At 31.1% G+C, this 21,689-nt stretch overlaps 1 protein-coding gene across 5 annotated transcripts; it reads right to left on the bottom strand.

The window, feature by feature from the left end:
- Window positions 1–1,191: 1,191 nt before the first annotated feature.
- LOC148607910 (uncharacterized) lies at window positions 1,192–13,516 on the bottom strand. Of its 5 annotated transcripts, XR_015915287.1 has the most exons (10): window positions 13,370–13,516; window positions 12,159–12,271; window positions 10,046–10,163; window positions 9,310–9,452; window positions 8,983–9,011; window positions 8,585–8,658; window positions 5,538–5,664; window positions 4,959–5,008; window positions 3,220–3,683; window positions 1,192–1,656 (listed from the first exon to the last, which is right to left on the bottom strand). XR_015915287.1 is itself a non-coding variant. In XM_088545809.1 (9 exons), the coding sequence occupies exons 1-9, from the start codon at window positions 13,418–13,420 to the stop codon at window positions 3,324–3,326; spliced, it is 1,059 nt and encodes a 352-aa protein (XP_088401935.1). In that variant the 5' UTR covers window positions 13,421–13,516; the 3' UTR covers window positions 3,163–3,323. The 5 variants fall into 5 exon arrangements, 4 of the variants coding, with proteins under 4 accessions (XP_088401935.1, XP_088401933.1, XP_088401934.1 ...); XM_088545809.1 differs by lacking the exon at window positions 1,192–1,656 and having other exon boundaries at window positions 3,163–3,683; window positions 4,959–5,001; window positions 5,537–5,664; XM_088545807.1 differs by lacking the exon at window positions 1,192–1,656 and having other exon boundaries at window positions 3,163–3,683.
- Window positions 13,517–21,689: the final 8,173 nt, after the last annotated feature.

Raw genomic sequence — 21,689 nt, 5'->3', positions numbered from 1 at the left:
AACCAAAATGTTACATATTAACAATTACGAAAGGAAAATGTAACATTATAATATACATCCGTTTTTCCCATGAAAATTAAAACAAACCAAAGTTTCGACATATCAGGCATATTGTGTACATGAATTACTTTTTTGTTGAGTACCAATTCTCGTGGTTTATGGAAATTCGTTCGTAGATTATACTCTATTTCCCAAATCTTCCGGAAATTCACTGGTTTCGTTTGGAACAGAATTTCGTGGTTTACCAAATTGTAAATTGATAGCCCACGAAACAATACTACTTTCACAAAAGTCATTCATGTTAAAATTCACATTTTCTTAGTACATGAAAATCTTTTCATATACCAACATTCCATTCAAGTCCCAATAAACTAATGTTCCTTCGTAGATAACAATAACCTTTGCTATAATGTGTCAAAAAAGATTACATAACTGCACAGAAGTTGATCTTTTAAAACAGGTCCTGTATTTAATTGTTTACACAGACTACGGTTCTTTTATCTAAATGATTTAAAATATTCGTTTAAAAGAAACCAGAATGCCTTCCAGGAATGTTAAATGTGTAAATTTTACACCGTAAGTAAATGCGTTCTTATTTGAACAAATAAATACATTACATATTGTAATAAATGCACTGATATCACGTGTTAATCAACTGCAATTTAGAGGGTTTCAAAAGCAAACTGATGTCATTTAATAGGAAAATAATCATATAATACAATTTACTTCAATTTTTGGGAGACAAGATAAGCAAAAACTTAATATGAAAAAGCAAGCATTGGATTTCGAGGATGTTATTTGTTAGTTTGTATTATTATACATTGATACCTTTCAAAAATTTTGACAAAGGTGAAGAGCATCAGTGAACTGCTTTTTTCTTACAAGCAAGAATTGTTTTGTGTACGATTTTTTTTTTCTGTTTAATGTAAAAAAAATACTTTTCCAAAACGAAGTTTTGTGCTTGTTCAAGGTAGTTCACTTTCTCAAAAACACAAATAATATTTATCACATTCCATTCAATATATTAACACACTCACATGAAAAAAAACAACAACGTATTTGATTAATTGTCACAGCATATGAACTGTTTATTTTTAATATCAATCTAAATGTTTTATTTGTGTTTACAGTATAAAATATTTTCCTTCCCAATAAAAGATACATTTTGATATTAAAAATTGAAAACAAATTATTTTTATATTCATGTTTTACACCCGGAAAACCATCATCTTACAACTGAACAGTGTTTTTCTTTTACAAGGTAGGCTGTATATCGTGTTAACAGTTAATCAAAATTGACCCTTCACTGCCAGTGATTTTGAAAATATACATCAATACAATGGATGTTATATATATTATAAGTGAGGGAAACACATACCTTAATGTTTGAAATTGCGCTGTTCTGAGTTTTAAAAAATTACAACAAAAAAGCACAACAAAAAGTAATTAAATGTGAGGTCTAATCAATATAAGACAAGTGTTTTGGTCTGTTGTCATTGTTTTATGGTCGACTCATATCGGGTTGAAATCTCAGCCAGACCTTATTGCTAATGTCATTCTTATAAATCTTTGATCAACTACTGGATGTAGTTTGTTGATTGCACCATCCACTTTGATATTATCGTACATCTGTTGCATGCGCATGATTTATGGAATCTATGAAATATAAGGGTAAATCATGACTTTAGCAGCTATTTTTATTTATTCCGTGCATCATTGCTTTCATTGATTGACCAATCATTCAATGTTCCTTCTTTCAGTTAATAAGTTCGCTATATGTGTTACTACCTTTGTTGACGGGTGTATATCACAAGATTTTATCCTAACGTTTACCTCGATCAAAGTAAATATAGGATAATTCTTAAAACGCTGTCATCGATTATTTTTCTTTCACCTTTTGTTTTGCCTATATCATATAAGTTGATAACACTCAATTTTTACCAAACCCAACATTGTTTTGAGTGTAGAAATTTGCATTTATCATATTTATTGACACGGCGAATTAAATATGTTTGCAGCTTGTCCTTGTCCTGGACGCTTTTGTGCTAGTAAACCAGCTCTATCCAGACAACCGATATAGTGGTCGCAATTTACAGAAATCGATACAATGGTCGCAGTTGATTGAAAATCGTTTAAAACCCCGCACTTATTATTTGGGGCTGTTGGGATATTTCAATATAGAAAAGGAAATTAGATCATGCTGATAGACGTTGCAGTTATCATAGAGTTTACTTAAATCTATTTTCTCTCTTTTTTTTATTTCTAAGACACAATTCGACATTGACTTGTTGTTAAATTGTTAAATGGTTAAACCTATGAAGAATTAATGAACTTGTAATGAAATAATTAAGATGTTATTTTTTTGCAATTATTAGAATCCTTAATGCATTTGACAATACTGGAACGACCCAAATTCACAAGACTGTTCAATGTTAAAGTCTTTGAAATGAGTATTTGAAACATTATGCGTATCTATGAACCTCTTTCCTAAAAGTTAAACATTATTGTACGTGAAATACTTGTATACATCAGTAATTGCAAGTAAACTTGTATTTATTGATTAACCGATTTTGTATTGATTCATTATCGCTGACGGAGCAGGACATCCTAACTCTTTCTGTTCACCTGGTGTTACTCCCGTTTTTTTTGTTTGTTTGTTTGTTTTTTGTTTTTTTTGTTTGTTTGTTTTTGGGGTTTTTTTTTTTTTGTTAAATTTTGTATTGATTGTACTTTAGTTTCTTTTATGTGACGTATTGTTTTCTTCAACTACAGGTTTGATGTGTAATCTTTTTCATTAGTTCACTAAATTGTTTATGAAGGTATGGAGATCTTCTAGATCTCTGTTTCAGCGTTCACGTTAAAGCAATGTTTTGAATTATGACGTATTTCAATCCCATTTTGGTATTTTTGTGCCGATATTTATATTACTAGATTTCCGTTAGAACTTTGGTTCCCTTGATTACTCTTTAACATTATACACATTTGCTTACCTTTTGTTTGTTCGTGTTTCGTGATTTTTTTTTTACACATTTCCAATTTCAACTTTTTCTTGTCGAACATATACAATATAGTTTTTCTGAGATTCCAAATATTTGTAAAAACGAAAAGCAAACCTATAATTTGCAAAGCGCATACCCTATACAAAAAGTGTACTAAATATCGAATAGTTCATAGATACATTATGATTAAATAATTTCAATGCACTTTCAAATAATATACCTAAAATACAACTATGACACATCAGGTAAAAAAACAAGGAAAAGTACATAGTTGATTGCTGTTACTGGCCGATGTTTTAGTGGCCCGGAAACAAGTGTTTCTTCTCAATTACGTAATCTGTTCAGGTCATTGACAGTTTGTTCTCTTTTCTGTTGAAGCTCCTCCATAATTGCCAACAGGTTTTCATAATTGCTTTGATAATCGTTTTTCAATTCATTCTTTTCATGCGAATTTGTTTCGGTTTTAATGTTGTGCAACTCGTTCCATAAGGTTTCCTCAATTTCTACTAATATGTCAAGTTCTTTAATTTCCTTCCTTTGTGCTTTTATTTTTGTTTTCTTCTTTTCAGTGTCATCTTTCTGGTTCTTTATTTTGTTTTTCATCTTTGCGAGTTTTCTTTCTAATTTTTCTATTTTTTGCAAGTCTTTTTCGACTCCTCTTGCTTCATTGTTTTCTAAAGCATTCTACAAAATGATATGATAATGTTAAGATAAATGTCATAACTTTTAGTATAAAGAAGATATGTCTAAAATTCCTGTATGATCTTTCACTTTTCAAGAATTAAAGTCACCGTATTAGGATTTTTTTCAGAAAGTGCTTTCAAAAACTACACGTTCTACTTCTCATTTCTAAACTGGGTGTGTTTATTGCATTTCTGACAATTGATATCTAAATAGATTTAGATGGGAATGATTCATTTTCAAATTATTGATACAGGTATGAAAAAATAATATAACATCTGTCATTTACTAATCGTTTACACAACATTTTTTGCAGAAAATAAATTTAAGGTTTAATCTTTAATCAATTTCTCGATTATTTATTTGATTGATTGATTGATTGTTTTCTTTTAACACCGTTTCGGCGACTATTTGAAAATCATTTGACAACAAATGATAAAATAATTACTTTAATTTTAAGCATATAGTTATCATGATAAATTTGACTGTTAGCACCTTTATGCAACAGTTTTCTCAGCAACCATTTATCACTGCAGCTCGTTAATTTGAAAGAAGCTTTTAGGTAAGACATATCATGAGATTCGATTTCAGACCTGAAGTTGTAGAACATCAACTTCCTCCCTGACTATATACTTTGCCTTCATTTTTACATTTTTAGAGAGGGTATATCATTTAGTTAGCTTTGTTAAAGTTTTCTCCTTTTGTAATTGCGTTTCTTGTTTGAATATATAAATGAACTTAGAGTCATTCATATAATCTTATTCATGATCGGCATAAACATAAATATGCATGTCTCCTTAATATTGCCAAAAATGAAATATGAAGTTTATGAATTAGAAAAAGGGAACCAGGATTTGAACGAGTCATAAAAAGACCGTAAACCATGTATAATGACTAGACAATGACAGTAACACACCACAACAGAATACATGAAACGACCAACATTATATGCATATATAAAAAAAAGTAAATGATCAACCAAGATTCAACTAAAAATTGGAAAGGATGGACCTGGTGCACTTGAATTTTGCCTTTCTAGAAACGATCAACGAGTTGCTCATAAAATGTCTCGTCCGGGGTAGACAAAATAGGAAGGGAAAACTATCATGTGATTAGCAAATCGATACTCATGTGGCAGAGATACATCATACTGATCTACTAATTCAAGATGACGACCGAAATATTTTATAGTGATGACTTAATTTTTTAGCAACAGGGAATGGAGGTAAAAGGATATAAAACTTCGTCGTATGATCAATAAGTAAAATACTAACATACCTGAACTTCATTATTCACTACTTCCCGATTTCGTCTTGAATAACTGTGAGTAGAAATAGTATAAAAACAGGCATAACTTTAGGTAAAATAGCCACTCTCTATTTTTCAAAACGAATGCTTTTGAAACAGAAATGAACACAAAAAGTGTTAACTTTCATCACACTTAACAACATTTAGCAAATACATATACACAAGAAGTTCATTTGAAGTGAAAAGTACTCGAAATTCCCACTTTCAAAATACTTGTCTATTCCATGTAAATTTCAGGTGAACCTGGAATACGTATCTCTCATGTCATCATTGTGTGGTCCTCATACAATTTCTGTTTTGGCTGTATAATGGACCCAGGTGTTTTTGCTTGTTAAATTTGTTTGTTTAATTTTTTTTTTTTTTTGTTTTGTTATTGTTTAGTTTAGTTTTGTTTAGTTTTTGTTTTTGTTTTGTTTTGTTTTGTTTTGTTTTTTTTTTGTTCCTGGTAATACACATTTCCCTTATTACATAGGGTACTTTAACGGGAGTGTATACTCAGTTGATCAATGACAAACAATGTAAATGAGCTATGAATAAAACATGCTCACGCTTTATATACACAACATCCGACAAAAACGATAATCAATAGCACTAATATACTTCCAATAACGCCGTAGATAACTGCGTCATTACTGACACCAACTTCCGGAGGTCTTGTACTTATATTTGGTAAAATCTACAAAATAAGAATAATTCTAAATAAGCTGTAAATTGTTATAACAACTGATATTTCCGTCATTGGTCCAATGCATTTGTAGATCTATAGAGACCTATACAAATCCATCATGATGAAGATGATTCAGACATTTTTTGTATCATTCTTATGGTTTAAATATGTTTAAATGTAAACGTGGTACTTTGAACTATTGACAATATGTCTATCTGATAATTGTTACAAACTCTATTTTTTATCTCAAAAAAATTGTCTTGACTTACAACCTGTAAATCTGTGATCGTTGCATTGATGTGTGAAGTGAGCTGCGCAGACGTAGAATCTGATGTCGTAATTCGATGAATAGAACAATCCAAAGATAGTTAGTTACAGGTCACAACAATGCACAAAACAAAGAACCCAATCGAAAGTTGTGCGTGTGCTACGTCAGTCAGGTAATCGAATAACATCCAATTCGATTACTCAGTTTCAGCACACCATCAGGTCTATGGCTGAATTAAAGAACTACTTATAATCTACACATACATGTAACTGTAAACATATGACAAAATGTAATTTAGGGTAGAAAAATAAACCATGGTATCTATTGTCACAGTTTCTAACCATATGCATTAGGTTTAGATAATCAACAGACAAAGGTTGAGAAACAATATTAAAAATAGATTTCGAAGCAGTAATCAAAATATGCATTTTTTATAACTAGTTTACAACACAATCGTTTGTGAAGGGATCTATTTCAATGAATTCATCAACAAATAATACTTTATTGAATAAAAACTCAATTATGTTCAGTAATTGTCTTTGTAAGAATCACGCAAAATTTGAAAATGTGATACACCCCAAAAAAGGCTACATTTTTTTTATTTTTGTCATTCAGTTGTTCATTCACATCTGCCAGCTCTTAGGAGATAATCAACATTGAAAATCCAATAGATTCTATGGTATTTGGGTGTCTTTTACAGAGTTATCTCCCTTAATATTGAAATATACAGTGCATTCTATATATTTTTTGTCTCCTAAGAACACGGTTTCTATGAAAAACTGAATGTTAACTTCTGTTTACTATGGCAACTCAAACAAAATATCAAAAATAAAAATATGTAGGCTTTTTACCCATAAATCACATTTTGAATGATTCTTAGCTGGAGCGCTACTTAAGTTCTTACAAACGTAACACGTAAAATTTTCAGATAATAAAAATTAAGCACTTTGAACCAATACATGCATGTTACATCAGTCTTAACGGAATTTTATAATTACATCGAGCCTGTAAAGAGTTATCAAGGGAACCAAGGTTATAGCGGTTATCAAAAAATGTAATCCAGGGACAAAGACCAGACATGGAAAACAGACATTCACATCAAAGAACATAGAGTAACTAAAATCATACATACAAAGTAACAAAAGCAAATGAGCAACCCGGACTCCACTAAAAACTGGGAGCATGGACCGGTAGGTTAAGCTTTTCTAGAAACACCCGCCGAGTTGCTCATAAAAGGTCAAATCTGGGGTAGACGAAAGAGGAAAGAAAAACTATGACACGTTGAAGAAATCAATTTTCATGGCGCTGATGGATGCAACGTAACGATCCACGAGTTCATGATGACCGCCATAAAACATTTGTAGTGATGACTTCAATCTTGTAGCAACATAACCCTGCCCCAGAAGCCTATTTGTTAGAATTCTATCACGATACAAAAAGTCCGCGTAGTCTCGGCAAGTTCTGGCATAACGTATGAGTTATGCTGAAGGGATGTTGCCACAGATGACAGGAAAATTGACAAACCTGAATGAAAAGACATCACCACGTTTGTCGTAAAGTTTTGTCAATAGTTTTCCTTTACCATCGATTTCTAAGTGTAGGTCAATATATGAGGCTGACTTTATAGTGTCTGTAGTATCCTTCATCTCAAGTTCTTTGGGGTAGATGCGATTTATCAAATCCCCAAATTTAGAATTGTTTAAAGATAATACGTCATCTATATAGCGGAAACTGAGATTAAAGGATCTAGCTAAACGATATTCTTTCCTTTGGATTAAAACTAGTTTTATGCTCATATAGTTTTGAAAGACGTTTTCTGTCCATTGCTGTTCGTTTTGTTTCTTTCCAGGTCTGATCAATTCTATTGAGTTCATTTGTTTTTGAGTTTTTTGTTGTTATTGCTGTTGTTGTTTTTGTTTTTCTTTGCCTCCCCTTTTTTCTTGTTTCTACTACTAAATATTATTGATAATTATCAATTAAATATTTCTGTTAAGGACTTTATTAAAAAAAATCGTTTCCCTGATGATTGGGTAACTTGAATTTATGGTTTGGGATTTGCCCACCACTGAAAACTGTGTGACCTGCTGAGGTTTATTTGTTCTTTGATTGGAATGTGGTGGAAAACTCATTGGCAATTATACCATATCTCATATTGCTATAATTGAACACATAAAAATCACATGTTTTGACTTTTTTTATCGTCGCTTTGTACTCGATATTCTATATTGCTTCTCAATATGTTGATGATTGATTTTTTTAAATGGGATATATGGTGAGCGATTGTATAAAAACCAAAGTCAACATCCTTTAACTTAAAATACATTTTGCCATTTGTTTTAGATTACAATTATCTCATTGATTCATCCTTTAAAGTTAATGCGTGTTTAAACTGAGTAATCTGTTTGGATGGCACACGACCCGACATTCTCGTTGTGCATTGTTGTGACATGTAACTAATCATCTTTAAATTGAATCGTTCCATTCATCGTGAGCTACATGTCAGATTCCACATCTGCACAACTCAAGTCATGCCACAATGCAAAGGTCACACTGATTTTTTACACGTTATACGCTTGACTGATAAGAATTGTGTGTACCAGCTAAATTCAATAGTGACCCTGCTAAAGTGTAGGAACTCGGAACAAATGAAATATGTATTACTGTTATTGTTAGACTGGTTGACGTCACAGCTGAAGCTGTTGCTGTTGTTGGTACTACTTCTGTTGTTTTCACTACTGTTCAAAAAAGTAATCACGTCATCAAAAAGTAACATGTGTTACAAACAAAAATCAATATTTTGTTATTCACATAACGATTTGCTCTTTTGTTTAGAAAAAAATAATTATTTTTAACATAAAATGTTAAGAAACATTTGCAAAATTGGTGTATTGTACAACTTATTTTTTTTAAATTTTAATGCCATGCTATGTTTGACATATCGACGTCACTATACGACAGGCCTTCAATATTCTTGATCAGTTGATTTAATTAGTAATTTAATTATGTGACACAAAACGTTGTTATATAAGGAATATTTAAGATTAACACTTTAAACTTACCTTTGGTATCGGTTATAAGAAAGACGAGTCTGAAATTAAAAGAAATATGCTTCAGCATAATCAATACTTTACTTGCTAAGGTCACAACTTTGAAATAGTATACGTTTGCTCTGTGCTCCCAGTTTTAAGTGGAATCCGAGTTGCCCATTTACTTTTGTTTCTTTGAACGTGTTATTCTGGTTCCAATCTTTAAATACAGATTTAATGTTAAAGATATAATAAAGTTGTTTTGCCTAATGGCAAAAACAAGATCATGAATTAACTTGATTATAAATTAAATCATTAATTGGGTAGATACAACGTATCAAAACGCAACGTAATACTAACCTGTATTTATTAGAACTGTCCTGAGTTGTAATCTTCAGTTCATCATATGTTACGTTTTCTCTGATTTTTTCACAAAGAAAAACCACTGGATCTGATCCCAAATTATGTGTCTTAAGAACTGCGATATAGAAATATCCCATCAACTGTGAAAAATGACAAACCATTTTTCAATCGAATGAATAATATGTAAGTAGGTAAAATACAAATTGGCCAACTTCTTGGATATCTTCGATTCATCAATAAAGCAAATTGTATACACACATATATTTGACAGTTCTAATATCATTGGGAATTTTTCAGACCCTTCTATTAGTTAATGTTATCTTCCCTGTATCAATTGATTTGATGGAGCAGTGTAGCAAATAGAGTCGTCACATTCCGAGACGTTGTATAATATTGATTTGTTGTGACATGCATCAATAATTTGATCCTCTAGCCTACATAATAACACCTAGATGAACTGTCCCGTACTACCATACACCGGGTACTAAGTTACAGCCCTAGATTAATCCTACGAGGTGGAATGACCCGGCCAGCGAAAGCTATATTTTATATAGCCTAGCTGGCCGAGTGGTCTAGGGCGCTGTTGCAATAGTTGTCATAGCGATACGAGTTTGAGTCCCGCGGAGAAAATGACCATCGTTGGGAATTTTTCTTCACTGTTTACTTGCCACGTATGATATTTTGTTTTTGAATTAAATGCCCTACAATCTAATTTTGGTAGAATAAAATTTACATTTATATATTCGTACGACATGCTACTTCCTGCTTTGTATCCCATTTGGATTGTAAAGCTATCATTACTTTTCTCCTCTAGGCAGTCCTTAGGAAGTACTACACTGCAAACAGTAAAACTAAAATAAATATGTCGAAATATTAATTATCATATCCCATATGACAAATTCATGTAATACAGACGTGTGCTCTCAAAACAAAATGTTCATACAAGCCAGAAAGATTCATTCGATACATTTATCCCTAGCAATAGCATCTTTAGGAGTAAGCAACACAAAATTTGATTCAACTTGTATATCACTTATACATGCTTTCACTTTTCATGCTTTGCGCGAATTTCGTTGTCTTAGTTTTATTAAACATTCATGTATCGATATGGAAGCGTAACACACAAGTTCGCTGAAGATTGTACATTTTTTACCTTTCGCAAAGTAACTGTTATTTAATATGATTTCGGTAACATTAGATGTTTATTATAAATGAAAATCATTGGCCATTTCCACAGCACTAAAATACCCCTATACAGGTGCAGATCATACAGATATACTTTTCGCCCGAAGTGTAAAGACTTCAGTTTCCACGAAGAAGAGAGAGGGAGAACATACAATTTTCAGAAATAATCCAAACAAATACTTGAGAATTTATCCGATCACGAACTTAATGATATTCCGTATAATATAACACATATTGAGTGTAGCTGATGGTTTAGTTTAGTTTAAACATATGTATTTGGTCAAAAATATAAGCAAAGGGATCGGACTCAGATTATAACAAAATTATTGAGGTCCTCTCCCAAGCAAGCAATTATTACAAAGAATGTATAATGACGGCAACTAAATATGAATAACAAAAATAACAATAATAGAGACAAGAAAAAAATGTAATGCAAATTTTCATTAACGATATGAAACTAAAACAAGGAAATAGAAAAAAAAAGGGGTCTGGCAAAACGAGGGTGGTATACATGCACTAGATATCCATACGCAGACTTTGTCTCGAGTGATATTCTTACTAAGTGTAATAATTTAGTATCAAAACAGTCATTTCCCGAGTCTACTCTACATAAGTATACATCTAGAAAACGTCACGAAATACTCCTGTCACATGCATCAGTTTTAAACATGTATGAATTGCGTGCAATTTATCCTGCGCAGGAATGACTGTTATATAAATCTATGAATTTATAGATAATTCACAACAACAAGTTATGAACTGTATGCTTTATATGTGATAGTCAATGGATATGAAACATCAGCCTTAGTACAGCTAGAATTATTCAGTAATTTTAATTTGCCTTTGTAATGTTCAAATGATGTGTAGCTTTTGCAAATATTTTGCAAAGAAATTTCAATTCACACTTTAAAAATTAAAAATACATTAAGGTTATTTTTTTTTATTCTTACCATAAAACGAAATATAAGAAATCTTAACAACTATAAGAAAAGTAAATAAAGCTGAAGAAATAATGGGCAACAACTAACATTTTAAAGTTTACTCCCTGTCATAATCCCAGCGATACGTATTTCTTCGTAACCGAACGAAAGGTACGTGAAAAAAAATCACTCGATTTACAGTCTAATGAATAAAAGCACATTAAGTAAAGGCATTATATTCATTTTCATTATAACTTCAATGAAATCGGAATGAGTTGAGCCTTAGTTTGAATAGTATTTCTACTGTAATTATAGTAGTCATTCCACATAACAAAACAGACGTTCCCTATCGGTACGTGCGTTCGTTTGTCAATTTAGTGGAAATCTCTATTAGCAACTCTAAGACAAAATAAAAATGACCATGCCTCAATATCTAAAACTGTTACATTTAATTAATAATTCATTTGCATGATGTTAGATAATTACAGTCTCTTATAGACCTCGTGCATGTTCTTACAAGTAACGAATGTGTAAGAGTCTAAAATCTTCACAATTTTAGATAAACGCGTGTCAAATATTTCCGATCGTTGTACGTTTAAAGTGTTTGAAATGTTAAAAATATAAACACTTCTTTTGACAAGTGATTGACCGTTTTCTGTTCGATATTAAGTCGTACATTTGTAAGGTAACAGAACTTGTAACACTTTTATCAAATTCGGTTGTCAACGAAAATAGACATACCTTTTAGGGCGGTAACATATCATGATAGAGAAATCTTCGCAGCCTGGTTGAGCAATAGTATCACAGGAAGAATTGGACACTTTTACAGAAATTTCATTGCACCTGACATACCTCTGTATATAAAAGAGATATATACAAAAGTGAATGTAAATAATGAAAGAGATGATTTTAACATATATAATGCAATCTAACTTATTCACCATATAACAAATATATACAAAGCTTTTCTTTGTTAGATGATATCACAGTAGAAACATCAGATCGCAAATTACCATTCTGTAACATTGAAAATAAGGCAAAATTAACATTTTAAATCAATTGGGAACACACGTGAACAGAACGAAAACTGTTCTTTTTCACTGAAAAAATACTTCCATATAACAATGGAGAACGAAGTCTTTAAGATTATACACATACGAATTTAATATATGATAATATGAGGAAGGTGAAACCTTACATACTCCCGAAGAAACAGACGAATTCAAACACCTAAGTCTTTCCATAATTTTTGTCAGCCCTAATATTATCAACTTCTAAAATGGCAAAATTTGTTATGATATACGGTTTTTATTGTACTTATGCATTATCCTATTGTCATGGTCTGAAATATGTATTGGCCAAAGTATCCGGGTTTGGTAAGAAACTGTAGGTTGCCATGGTCCATAATGTTTTTGGTGCAATTATCTGGTATTGATAAGCAGATTACGTCATTTTCGTAAACAATCTAGTACCATGTTTTGACCATTCCTATCGTTGAGAAAGCTAAGATTCGATTTGTATTTAATCATCTAATGTTTCCTAGACTGGTGTGGTTCTCAATTGCATTTACCAAGTACACGAGAACGAAGCTGCCATGATACTATTTTTAAGCTCCCGATTGTACATGCATAGACCGGATATTGATGGTTTTTCTGCTCATCAGTATACTGAGCCCAGTTGATAATACAACAATTTACGTCCTTTCGGGGGCGTATTACAATTAAAAATGGTATGGTTTTAGTCTGACGGGAATCCTTTGTTGTGGAAATTCCCAACGACCATGTAATATAAGTGAAACATCCATTTGATACTCGTATAGGTAACATCTGCCTAAATTTATTTATCTTTATAAAATCGTTTAATTGGGAAATGTGTAAATCAGATCTTTAGAAAATGTTTTAATATGTTTACATTTTATAGGACTAAAGTAAAATTAAATAGTTCATACTCACATATATTGTACAGATCAGTAAAGTACATCCCAGAAAGCTTAAAATTCTCATATTAAACTTTATTCCATTACAGAACCCTTTCACTGTGAACGCAGTCCGACCCGAAGTTCCACGTTATGAAATATATCTATTTACCTGAGAAAAAGATAACACTGTAGTTACATTTCCACTATGCAATGATTGCATAAAATAATAAACTGTATAAAATAATAGTTAATATAAAACTTTAATTTATCATCAACTTAATCATTCCTTTGAAACTCGTATACAGAATACCGAAAGAAGTAGTATGTATATGAATGGTATTTTTCATTTACAATCCAGTGGGTCCATTCCACTGATTGTGTGCTAGGGATGCACAAGGGTTGTTTTACTAACCCATTTGTCAGACTTGCCTGACTCGAACTATGTTGCACATATTATACTTTCCGAAATTTACAGTAGAGCAGAGTCCGAAACCCCTAATCACTTAGGCTTCATTCCTTGCTTCAAATGTTGTAGCTCATTGATATGCTTTAGAAGACCTCATCGGTATTGGACTAACCCTACTATTTTGATTTTAGTGTTTTGAGTACTTCTTGCACATAAATAATTTTCACAATCTCGATCCTAATGCTGATAGGTTAGCCTTTAAACATGTGTACAGCAAACCGATACATACAATATTTGTTTGTTTGTTTGTTTCGTTTGTTTTGTTTTGTGTTTTTGTTTGTTTGGTTTTTTTTTTGGTTATCATACATACATATCACTATGTTTGTGGTGTTCTTTTTGTTTTCCTACTTAAGGTGAAAAATTGCTGGTTTATAATGGGTGTTGTTTTTGTTTTTTGTTGAATTCACTGTTTGGAAAATATATTAACTGATTATTAAAAAATGGAATTGTATCTTGATAATGTTCTAAAGCGATATAACAGGTATAAGCGTATATAGATTTGTCGTTATTTAACATACTGCAATATAAATGTATCATGTTTATGAATCACATTTCTAAATTACAAAATCATTAGACATTCATATGTTTGTTCATAACCTACCAATGTATACAAACTCCTTTCTCATCAACTGGGTAACAGATACTCAATAAACTATTGCATAACTAAACAGTGACTTTTATTTCTACTTTAAATGTCATAAGTGTTCACTTCAAACAAAACATGTCAGTTGCAAATTGTAAAGATACTCATATGGTCATAAATTTGCTGAACATACGCCAATGTTTCAATGATCTGTGCTTTGATGTTTCAATGAATATGGTCACATAACACTTTTTGGGATTGTTTTGTTCAAATAAGAAATGTTTCTACAAAATGTGAAATAAAAAAAATATGACGTCGATCCACGATTAATATGATTAAATTTAACCAGCTACAAATTAATACCTTTGTAACATATCAATAATATCAAATAATTTTATATTTGTTAGTGTATTGTTCAATGAAGTCTTTATTTCTTCCATTAGTCAGATATATGGTCAGATATCATTGGATACTCCAAGAATGTTTTAATTTCTTTATTTGTCTCCTTTTACTGTTACAAATTTTAAATTCAATCCTTTGTCATTTTGCTCTGATTTTCTTTTTTATAAAATATTTTCTCTCGTTTCAAATTCTTATAAAATTAAACACGACCAATTATCTTACTTTATAATTCATATTTCATATGTAAAGCCTAGAAACGATGTGATACCTACCTGAATGGCTAAACCGTTGAACTCGCGGGTTAACTTATCTAAATACCAAATACAGACTGAACTCATCAAGTATGACAGCGATTGTTACCCTACCGATGCACCTGGTCCATGCTCCCAGTTTTTAGTGGAGTCCGAGTTGCTCATTCATGATTGTGTTACTTTGTATGTGTGATTTTAGTAACTCTATGTTCTTTGTTGTGTATATCTGTTTTCCATATCTGGTCTTTGTCTCTGAATTATATTTTTTATTACCGCTATAACCAGTGATAACCTTGGTTCCTTTTACTATTCTTACACATATGCTATGAACTTAATCTTGTTTTCAAATACATTATGTATACATATATGTAAACTACAGAGCATTAAACAATTCAACGTTAAACTCTGCTGATGACTGTTTATATAAGTAACAAAATCATGTATTAATCTTGTTATAAAGAAAACAAATTACGTATGCATGTTTACAAAATACAGTCACTACCATTGCACATACTTAACATTGGAACATTACCCTTCAATAAGTCTCAGTCCCCGAGAAGTTAAAAGTGTAAGTATTATTTGACACAAAAAAAAACATGCCTGCCTGTCACGTTACATGCAAATCATGTGACATTGACACATTTTTTTTATTATAAATCATTCCAAATAACTGTATAAACGACTACATGTTCAAACTTTCTTTCGCAGGCTTCCTTTGGATACAATATATTCCATGAAGAATTGAAATGATCTATAGATCGATTTATGATGCCTGATAATGAATAAAGGTTCAGTAAATTTAATCTAAAGAGGTCATCAATCTTAGTGCAAAATATTTGAACTCTGCAGAATTCTACTTTTAAGATAGGTTACATCAAATAGATTGCCAGAAGACTACAAATGTGCAAGGTCATGTTTATACTTCCCTGATATCAGGCCTTCGAACATTTCAATTTTAGGGCAGATATTGGTATATAGACATGAGAAGTAAACTGCAGACAAGTTTTGAAATGGTGGCTCCACTTTGAAAAGTGGAGACACTATGACTCCACTCATAATACTGTTACTGTGGGGAGTGGATAAATCAAAATTTGTGTTGACAGTGGTGTATTCCTTCATGCATAACTGTACATCGGAACCCAACCTTCCTATAAAATTTGGTAAACAACAAATTTTAATATGCTCACTCTCAGTTGTAGAAATCATGCAACAATTCAGATGACGATACGGCTAGATTTAAAATCAATTAACCTTCAATTAAACGACATAGGAAACTATGAATATTTTACTCATATTTTAGTTATGAGAGCGCAATTTAACAAGGCATTGATAAACCTATATTTGTGTCACATTTCCTTACACTACTTAAAAACATTATTAAAAAAAACATCAGAAAAAAAATATTTTTAAGAAATATTTCTCATTATATTTTGAACATGTTTTTTAAAACATTAAATGTTTTGGTCCCTATCAAATAATGTAACAATATAGCTTATTTGTTAATATACGAATTCCATTCTGTCCTGTCTACAAATTGATAGGTTTTGATAATAAATTGATTAAATGGTCAGAAGTATTATACCAACGAACATTTTTTGCTTCACATTTTTTCACTATAATAATAACATATTTTTTTTAAATCACCATTTAATGTGATTTATAATGTGATTAAGATGCTTTTTTTTAAACAAACATAACTTAGGCTGTCATCCTAATTCGTTGTTATTCATTTGAAATATTGCTATTTTTCTCGAATGTAAATATGTAAAAAAAAATGCTATCAAATTTAGAAAAAAAAATTTAGTCCGTTTTTTTGTTTTATAGTGCAGCAGACGACTGAGGATTTTTCGAATTTTAATGGGCCTAGGGGGGTATACGGCTATATTATATGTCAATGGAAAGATTAATCAATGTAGTTTTTGAATATCATTCTTTTCTAACTGAAAAGTGGTAAAGTGTTCAGCTCTTTTGCATTAATTAGAGGAGCGGGTCAAAAGTCATTCGACCCCAATACACCTTGACAAGTGATTTAAGTGAAATTGTTCACTGTAGGTATCGGACAACAAGATCATATGTATAGAATTTCAAAAATATAAAAATGAACTTTTTCCGTCTAAAGTTGACTATTTAATCACAGAACAAAAATGTCTAGTTGCATTTTACTGCATTTTCAATGATTAAGAGATAATAGGACATAGTAGAATATTACAATTTATATCTAAGTATTCTTTACTGAATAACAAATAAAATAAACATAACGTTCTCGATTCAATCTGCAACATGAGCAATGCAAAATGCAAAAATTTTAACATATTTAAAGTATTAATTGTACTAAAATTGAATAACAAGGGATCGTTTCAGGACAATTTGTCTAGTTTCCGGACTGTTTTGTGAACAGTATTGAGATTTATTTTCATACATACAAAAATCATACATTTTTTTTGTTGCATTTTTATGCTTGGATCTTAAATGAAACGTTAAATATTTAACCATGAATCAGGGATTCTCAAACAAAAAAAATGATAAGGCTGGGTTTCGTAATAAATTTGGCAACACATGAAATATAAACTTAATATTCATCCTTTTCTGTATCAACAGTTTGGAAACAAAATAGGTTGTCCAAAAAATGCTTTTGTATTTTACAATTTTAGTATAATTAGTAGTTAAAATATGTAAAAATTTGCAATTTCAAACATATTTTGTAAAGCTCGTGGTGCAGATCTCATCGAGAACGTTGTGTTTATTTTATTTGTAATTCAGTAAAGAATATTCAGATGAACATTGTAATATTCTACGGTGTCTTATTATCTCTTAATCATTGAAAATGAACAAGAATGCAACCATTTTTTAGGGGCAATTTTTTTCTGAGATTAAATAGTCATCTTTTATCAGAAAACGTTCTTTTTTACATTTTTGAAATTCTATACATGTGACTTTTACATGTTACTTGTTTCCTATACCTACAATACATGATTCCACTTAAATTACTTATCAAAGTGTATTGGGGTCGATTGATCTTTGACCCCACCCCTAATTAATGCAAAATGACAGAAAACTTTACCGTTTTTCACTTTGATAAGTACGATATTCAAAACTACATTGATGTATTTTTCCATTGACATATGTTATAGCCGAATACCCTCTATGGCCATTAAACTCGAAAACTAAAGCACTTTCTGATACCTGTCCGCAGCACTATTATCTTGATCTTCTAGACTACATTGTCAGACAAGATATTGTTAATATTGATTTTTGCTGACAGTTTTTTGTTTGGATCAATAAACAAAATTGTTCCATTAAGGGGCGTGTCCCCATGTGAAGTTATGTTCATTGATTAAAGGCCAATCAAATTACAGCATTTGGCCAAAATTTATTTATTAAAAGTTGTTTCATAAGACGCCAATATTCCTGTTAAACAATTAATAAAGATTAATCAACCAATTTGATGGTATCTCAAGGCTGACAAATCAAGTTACCATTACTACAAATGACTGCATCGCATGATGCATCAAACAATGCATATAAAATAATGATACAATGAGAATTAACATTTTTCATTGACGGCAATGAGCACTGGGAGAAGCGGGTGTTCGTAATCAAATGTTTTGACCATCTCACTTCTGACGGTAATTTTTTGCTTCATCATTTCCATACATATGCCTGCAAATTCATGTTAAAAGTTTAAATTTTTCTTCATATCATTATCAATAATTACGGCCATTGATTGTAACACAACGAGTATCATAGTTTTTGAATTCGACATCAAAAGCACGAGACATATCTTGTGAAGGTCGCACTTTATTCTTTTTCCTATTAGCGTAACTTCTATAATATCGGTCATAACAAAATGATGTATGCAGTGATAGCAAGACGAATCGAGGTTTTCTGTAGTATTTAAGTTTTCATGAACAGGGTATGCTTACGTCAAATTTACAAATATTGCTTGTTTGCTCAATTCAATTCTGCTCTTTTCGAGTAAAAGAAAAAAATGATTCTAAGCGTTTGACAAGCTTCTTACGCATAACTAACCAACACCCTTTCAGTAGAAGATTTAAACGTTATTGGCAGAGATTTCTAATATACTTAAAATGCGATATCGTAAATCGGTTGAGTTTGTTATCGGGTATAGTTGATCTTGTAATCTGATATAATAAGGATGATCTGACGATGTATACAATGTGGGAAATAGTAAATGCCAAGTTAAGTAGGAAGAAAGAGTTGTTATTAACAACACGATATTATCCACCATAACAGATTTAAACATATCGATATCCATAATGAGACAGTATTCTCATAAAGAATTGAATAAAGACGAAGATGAAGTAGTCAATGAAATATTTAAAGTGCAGAACTTTAGCAAGCTTTTATGATCAATAGATTTGTTCACCGTGTAAGTTTCCTTTTTTCATTCAGCCACCACGGACGTTACATTTTATGCAGAAATCAGTGGATGTTTCTAGAAGAGTAAAGGACACTTACCGTACTTGCGCACCTGGTCTATGTATTCTAGTTATCAGTGGGTCCGGGTTGCTCATTAAAATTCACTCTGTTTCTTTTTTTATTTTTTATTTTTATTTTATTTTTTTTTCAAAATCAGTTTCGTGTGTCGGTTGTCCTTATCTTGTCTTTATCCTTGGCATATATTCTTTTTATTTCATCTCAAATCTTGTTTCCTTTGATTATCAGATCAGCATTGATAATTGGTTATTTTACTCACTCTAATATATAATGTATACGAAGCTGAACCAAATGGGAATTTCAAGTTTGCCATATTTTTCCATAAATAAATACAAACCAACTAGTAGCCATGTAGTATATATATATGTATTTATTTCGTTTATTTATTTTTTTTTCTGGTCTTATTTTCGTTCCAGGATTATGGTTATACAGTTCTTATTCCATCTAACCATTTAAATTTAACAAAATTCAGTATGGTGCATGTATACACGACGAAAATTAGCATTACAAATGTTAAGAGTAAAAATAAGTCTGTTGAGAATTTGAAGACCAAACCAATTGATTTCAATACAACACTTACAATATTCAAAATAACTAAAAAATGCAACTAAATACCACCTCATGATTATTGTGTATAGCTTCAATTCATGCGATTCTGACGATAATGTAAGATTCGTCGGCAATAGAATATATCTACAAATCAATATCCAAAAATTTCATTTATAAATAAAAGGCAAATAAATCTTGTGGAAGGTGGATATTGATAAACGTCTGTGAGGAGCAAGACCGTTTGAAATTATTTATCAACTTTTCTGTTTTTATTATTAATATTATTCCTTTATTCTAAGTACCATGCAACCTGAAACGTGAAATGGAAACGCACCAATTTTGCATGTGTACATTCTTCCACTTTGCATTCAATTGTTTTCTAAATTCAATATTATATAAAATATTTTTTTTTATTTGCTAAAATTGAAATGCAAATTCAAATGATTATCATTCTAGGAACAAAGAACAACAAAAAAGTATTTGAGGAATATCAAGTTAGATCGCATCATTACTTTTGCGTACTGTAAAAGAATTTATGTTTGTCGTCAATCACTTCATTTATATACCACATTGTAATGATATATTACAAAATGTAGGAAATGTCGGGAAAGGAAGAGCGATTAGGTCGAGATGTATTATACTGATCCTTAAAGTAGTAAAAATCTTTTTTTCAAGGAATTAATAGAACATTAGTTACATGGGCAGTTGAACTTCTACCATGTCAAAAATGTTCAATAAATTCAGATTATACTGCATAACAGTGTTTGTTTTGTAAAATACTAAACCGGCAAAGGGTCTCTGAAAAAAAAAACATTCGGCGGGGAATCTTGTCCTAGGCATGTAAAGTTCTTAATATAGGTTACAGACCACCAATTCAACCAATGAGCATTTGGAACGTACGCAAAAATAGTCCTACGCAGAAATTACCCCTGTTCCTCATAGTGCTGTGAAAAAAGTTCTCATCTTATTTACAAAATTTAAACAGTTTCTGAAAGGAAAAACATTTCTGTACATTTTATAGGTGCATTTTGCTTCTTGTGATGTGAAGCCTAATCTCCATAATGATTTTTAAATATACCCCTATCTTGTGAAAACACTGGGATTTCCCATGCTATTTATAGACCCTTCACTTCCGATGACCAGTACTGCATTGCAAGTCTGCTAACCCCACATGCCATTCTGAGGATTGTGAGCTGACATATGTAGAATCATGCTGATATATAGTCCTCTGCAGGTTAAAGTTAAGGTAAAGTCCAGAGAAGCCATTGAATATTGTGAAATTAGCATAGAAGCCTATGGAAAGTGGAATTAGTGGTTTTTAGCCTTAAGCTGAAGCCATGGCAAAATGAAAAGTTTCTTGAAATAGCTTTAAACTACTTGAAGATCTTGTTAACTTTGCCATGAGAGGAATACACTACAAAAATCCTTCAAAATGTGCATTTTTTTAAGTTATAGGTCCAAATTATGGAAAATTGGTCTTTTTGGCTGATTTTTATGTCCTATCTTGTAAAAAGTGTAGAAAATTTACTAAAAATATCAAATATTAAACTTTGAGGGCTATATTTACCTAAATATGGTGGTAATAAGCACTTGAAATCAAGTTTTGTGTAGATTTGAGCAAAAATTAGGTTATAAATGAGGAAAA

The sequence above is a fragment of the Perna viridis genome, chromosome 9, assembly GCF_037379345.1.
Source record: "Perna viridis isolate PV_CMFRI_1.1 ecotype Kerala chromosome 9, ASM3737934v1, whole genome shotgun sequence".
Taxonomy (NCBI): Eukaryota; Metazoa; Mollusca; class Bivalvia; order Mytilida; family Mytilidae; genus Perna; species Perna viridis.
Note: the sequence above shows the minus strand (reverse complement) of the source record. Positions and strands in the feature narration are given on the sequence as shown.

Bases quoted from the DNA above. Each gene is read 5' to 3' on its own strand.
- LOC148607910 (XM_088545807.1), bottom strand. From the start codon at position 13,420: ATGAGAATTTTAAGCTTTCTGGGATGTACTTTACTGATCTGTACAATA. The intron at 9,453-10,045 runs GTAAATTTTATT...CATTTTTCACAG, and splicing joins TGTCGTACGAATATATAAAT to TTGATGGGATATTTCTATAT. The intron at 9,012-9,309 runs GTTAGTATTACG...TTTTAATTTCAG, and splicing joins GACAGTTCTAATAAATACAG to ACTCGTCTTTCTTATAACCG.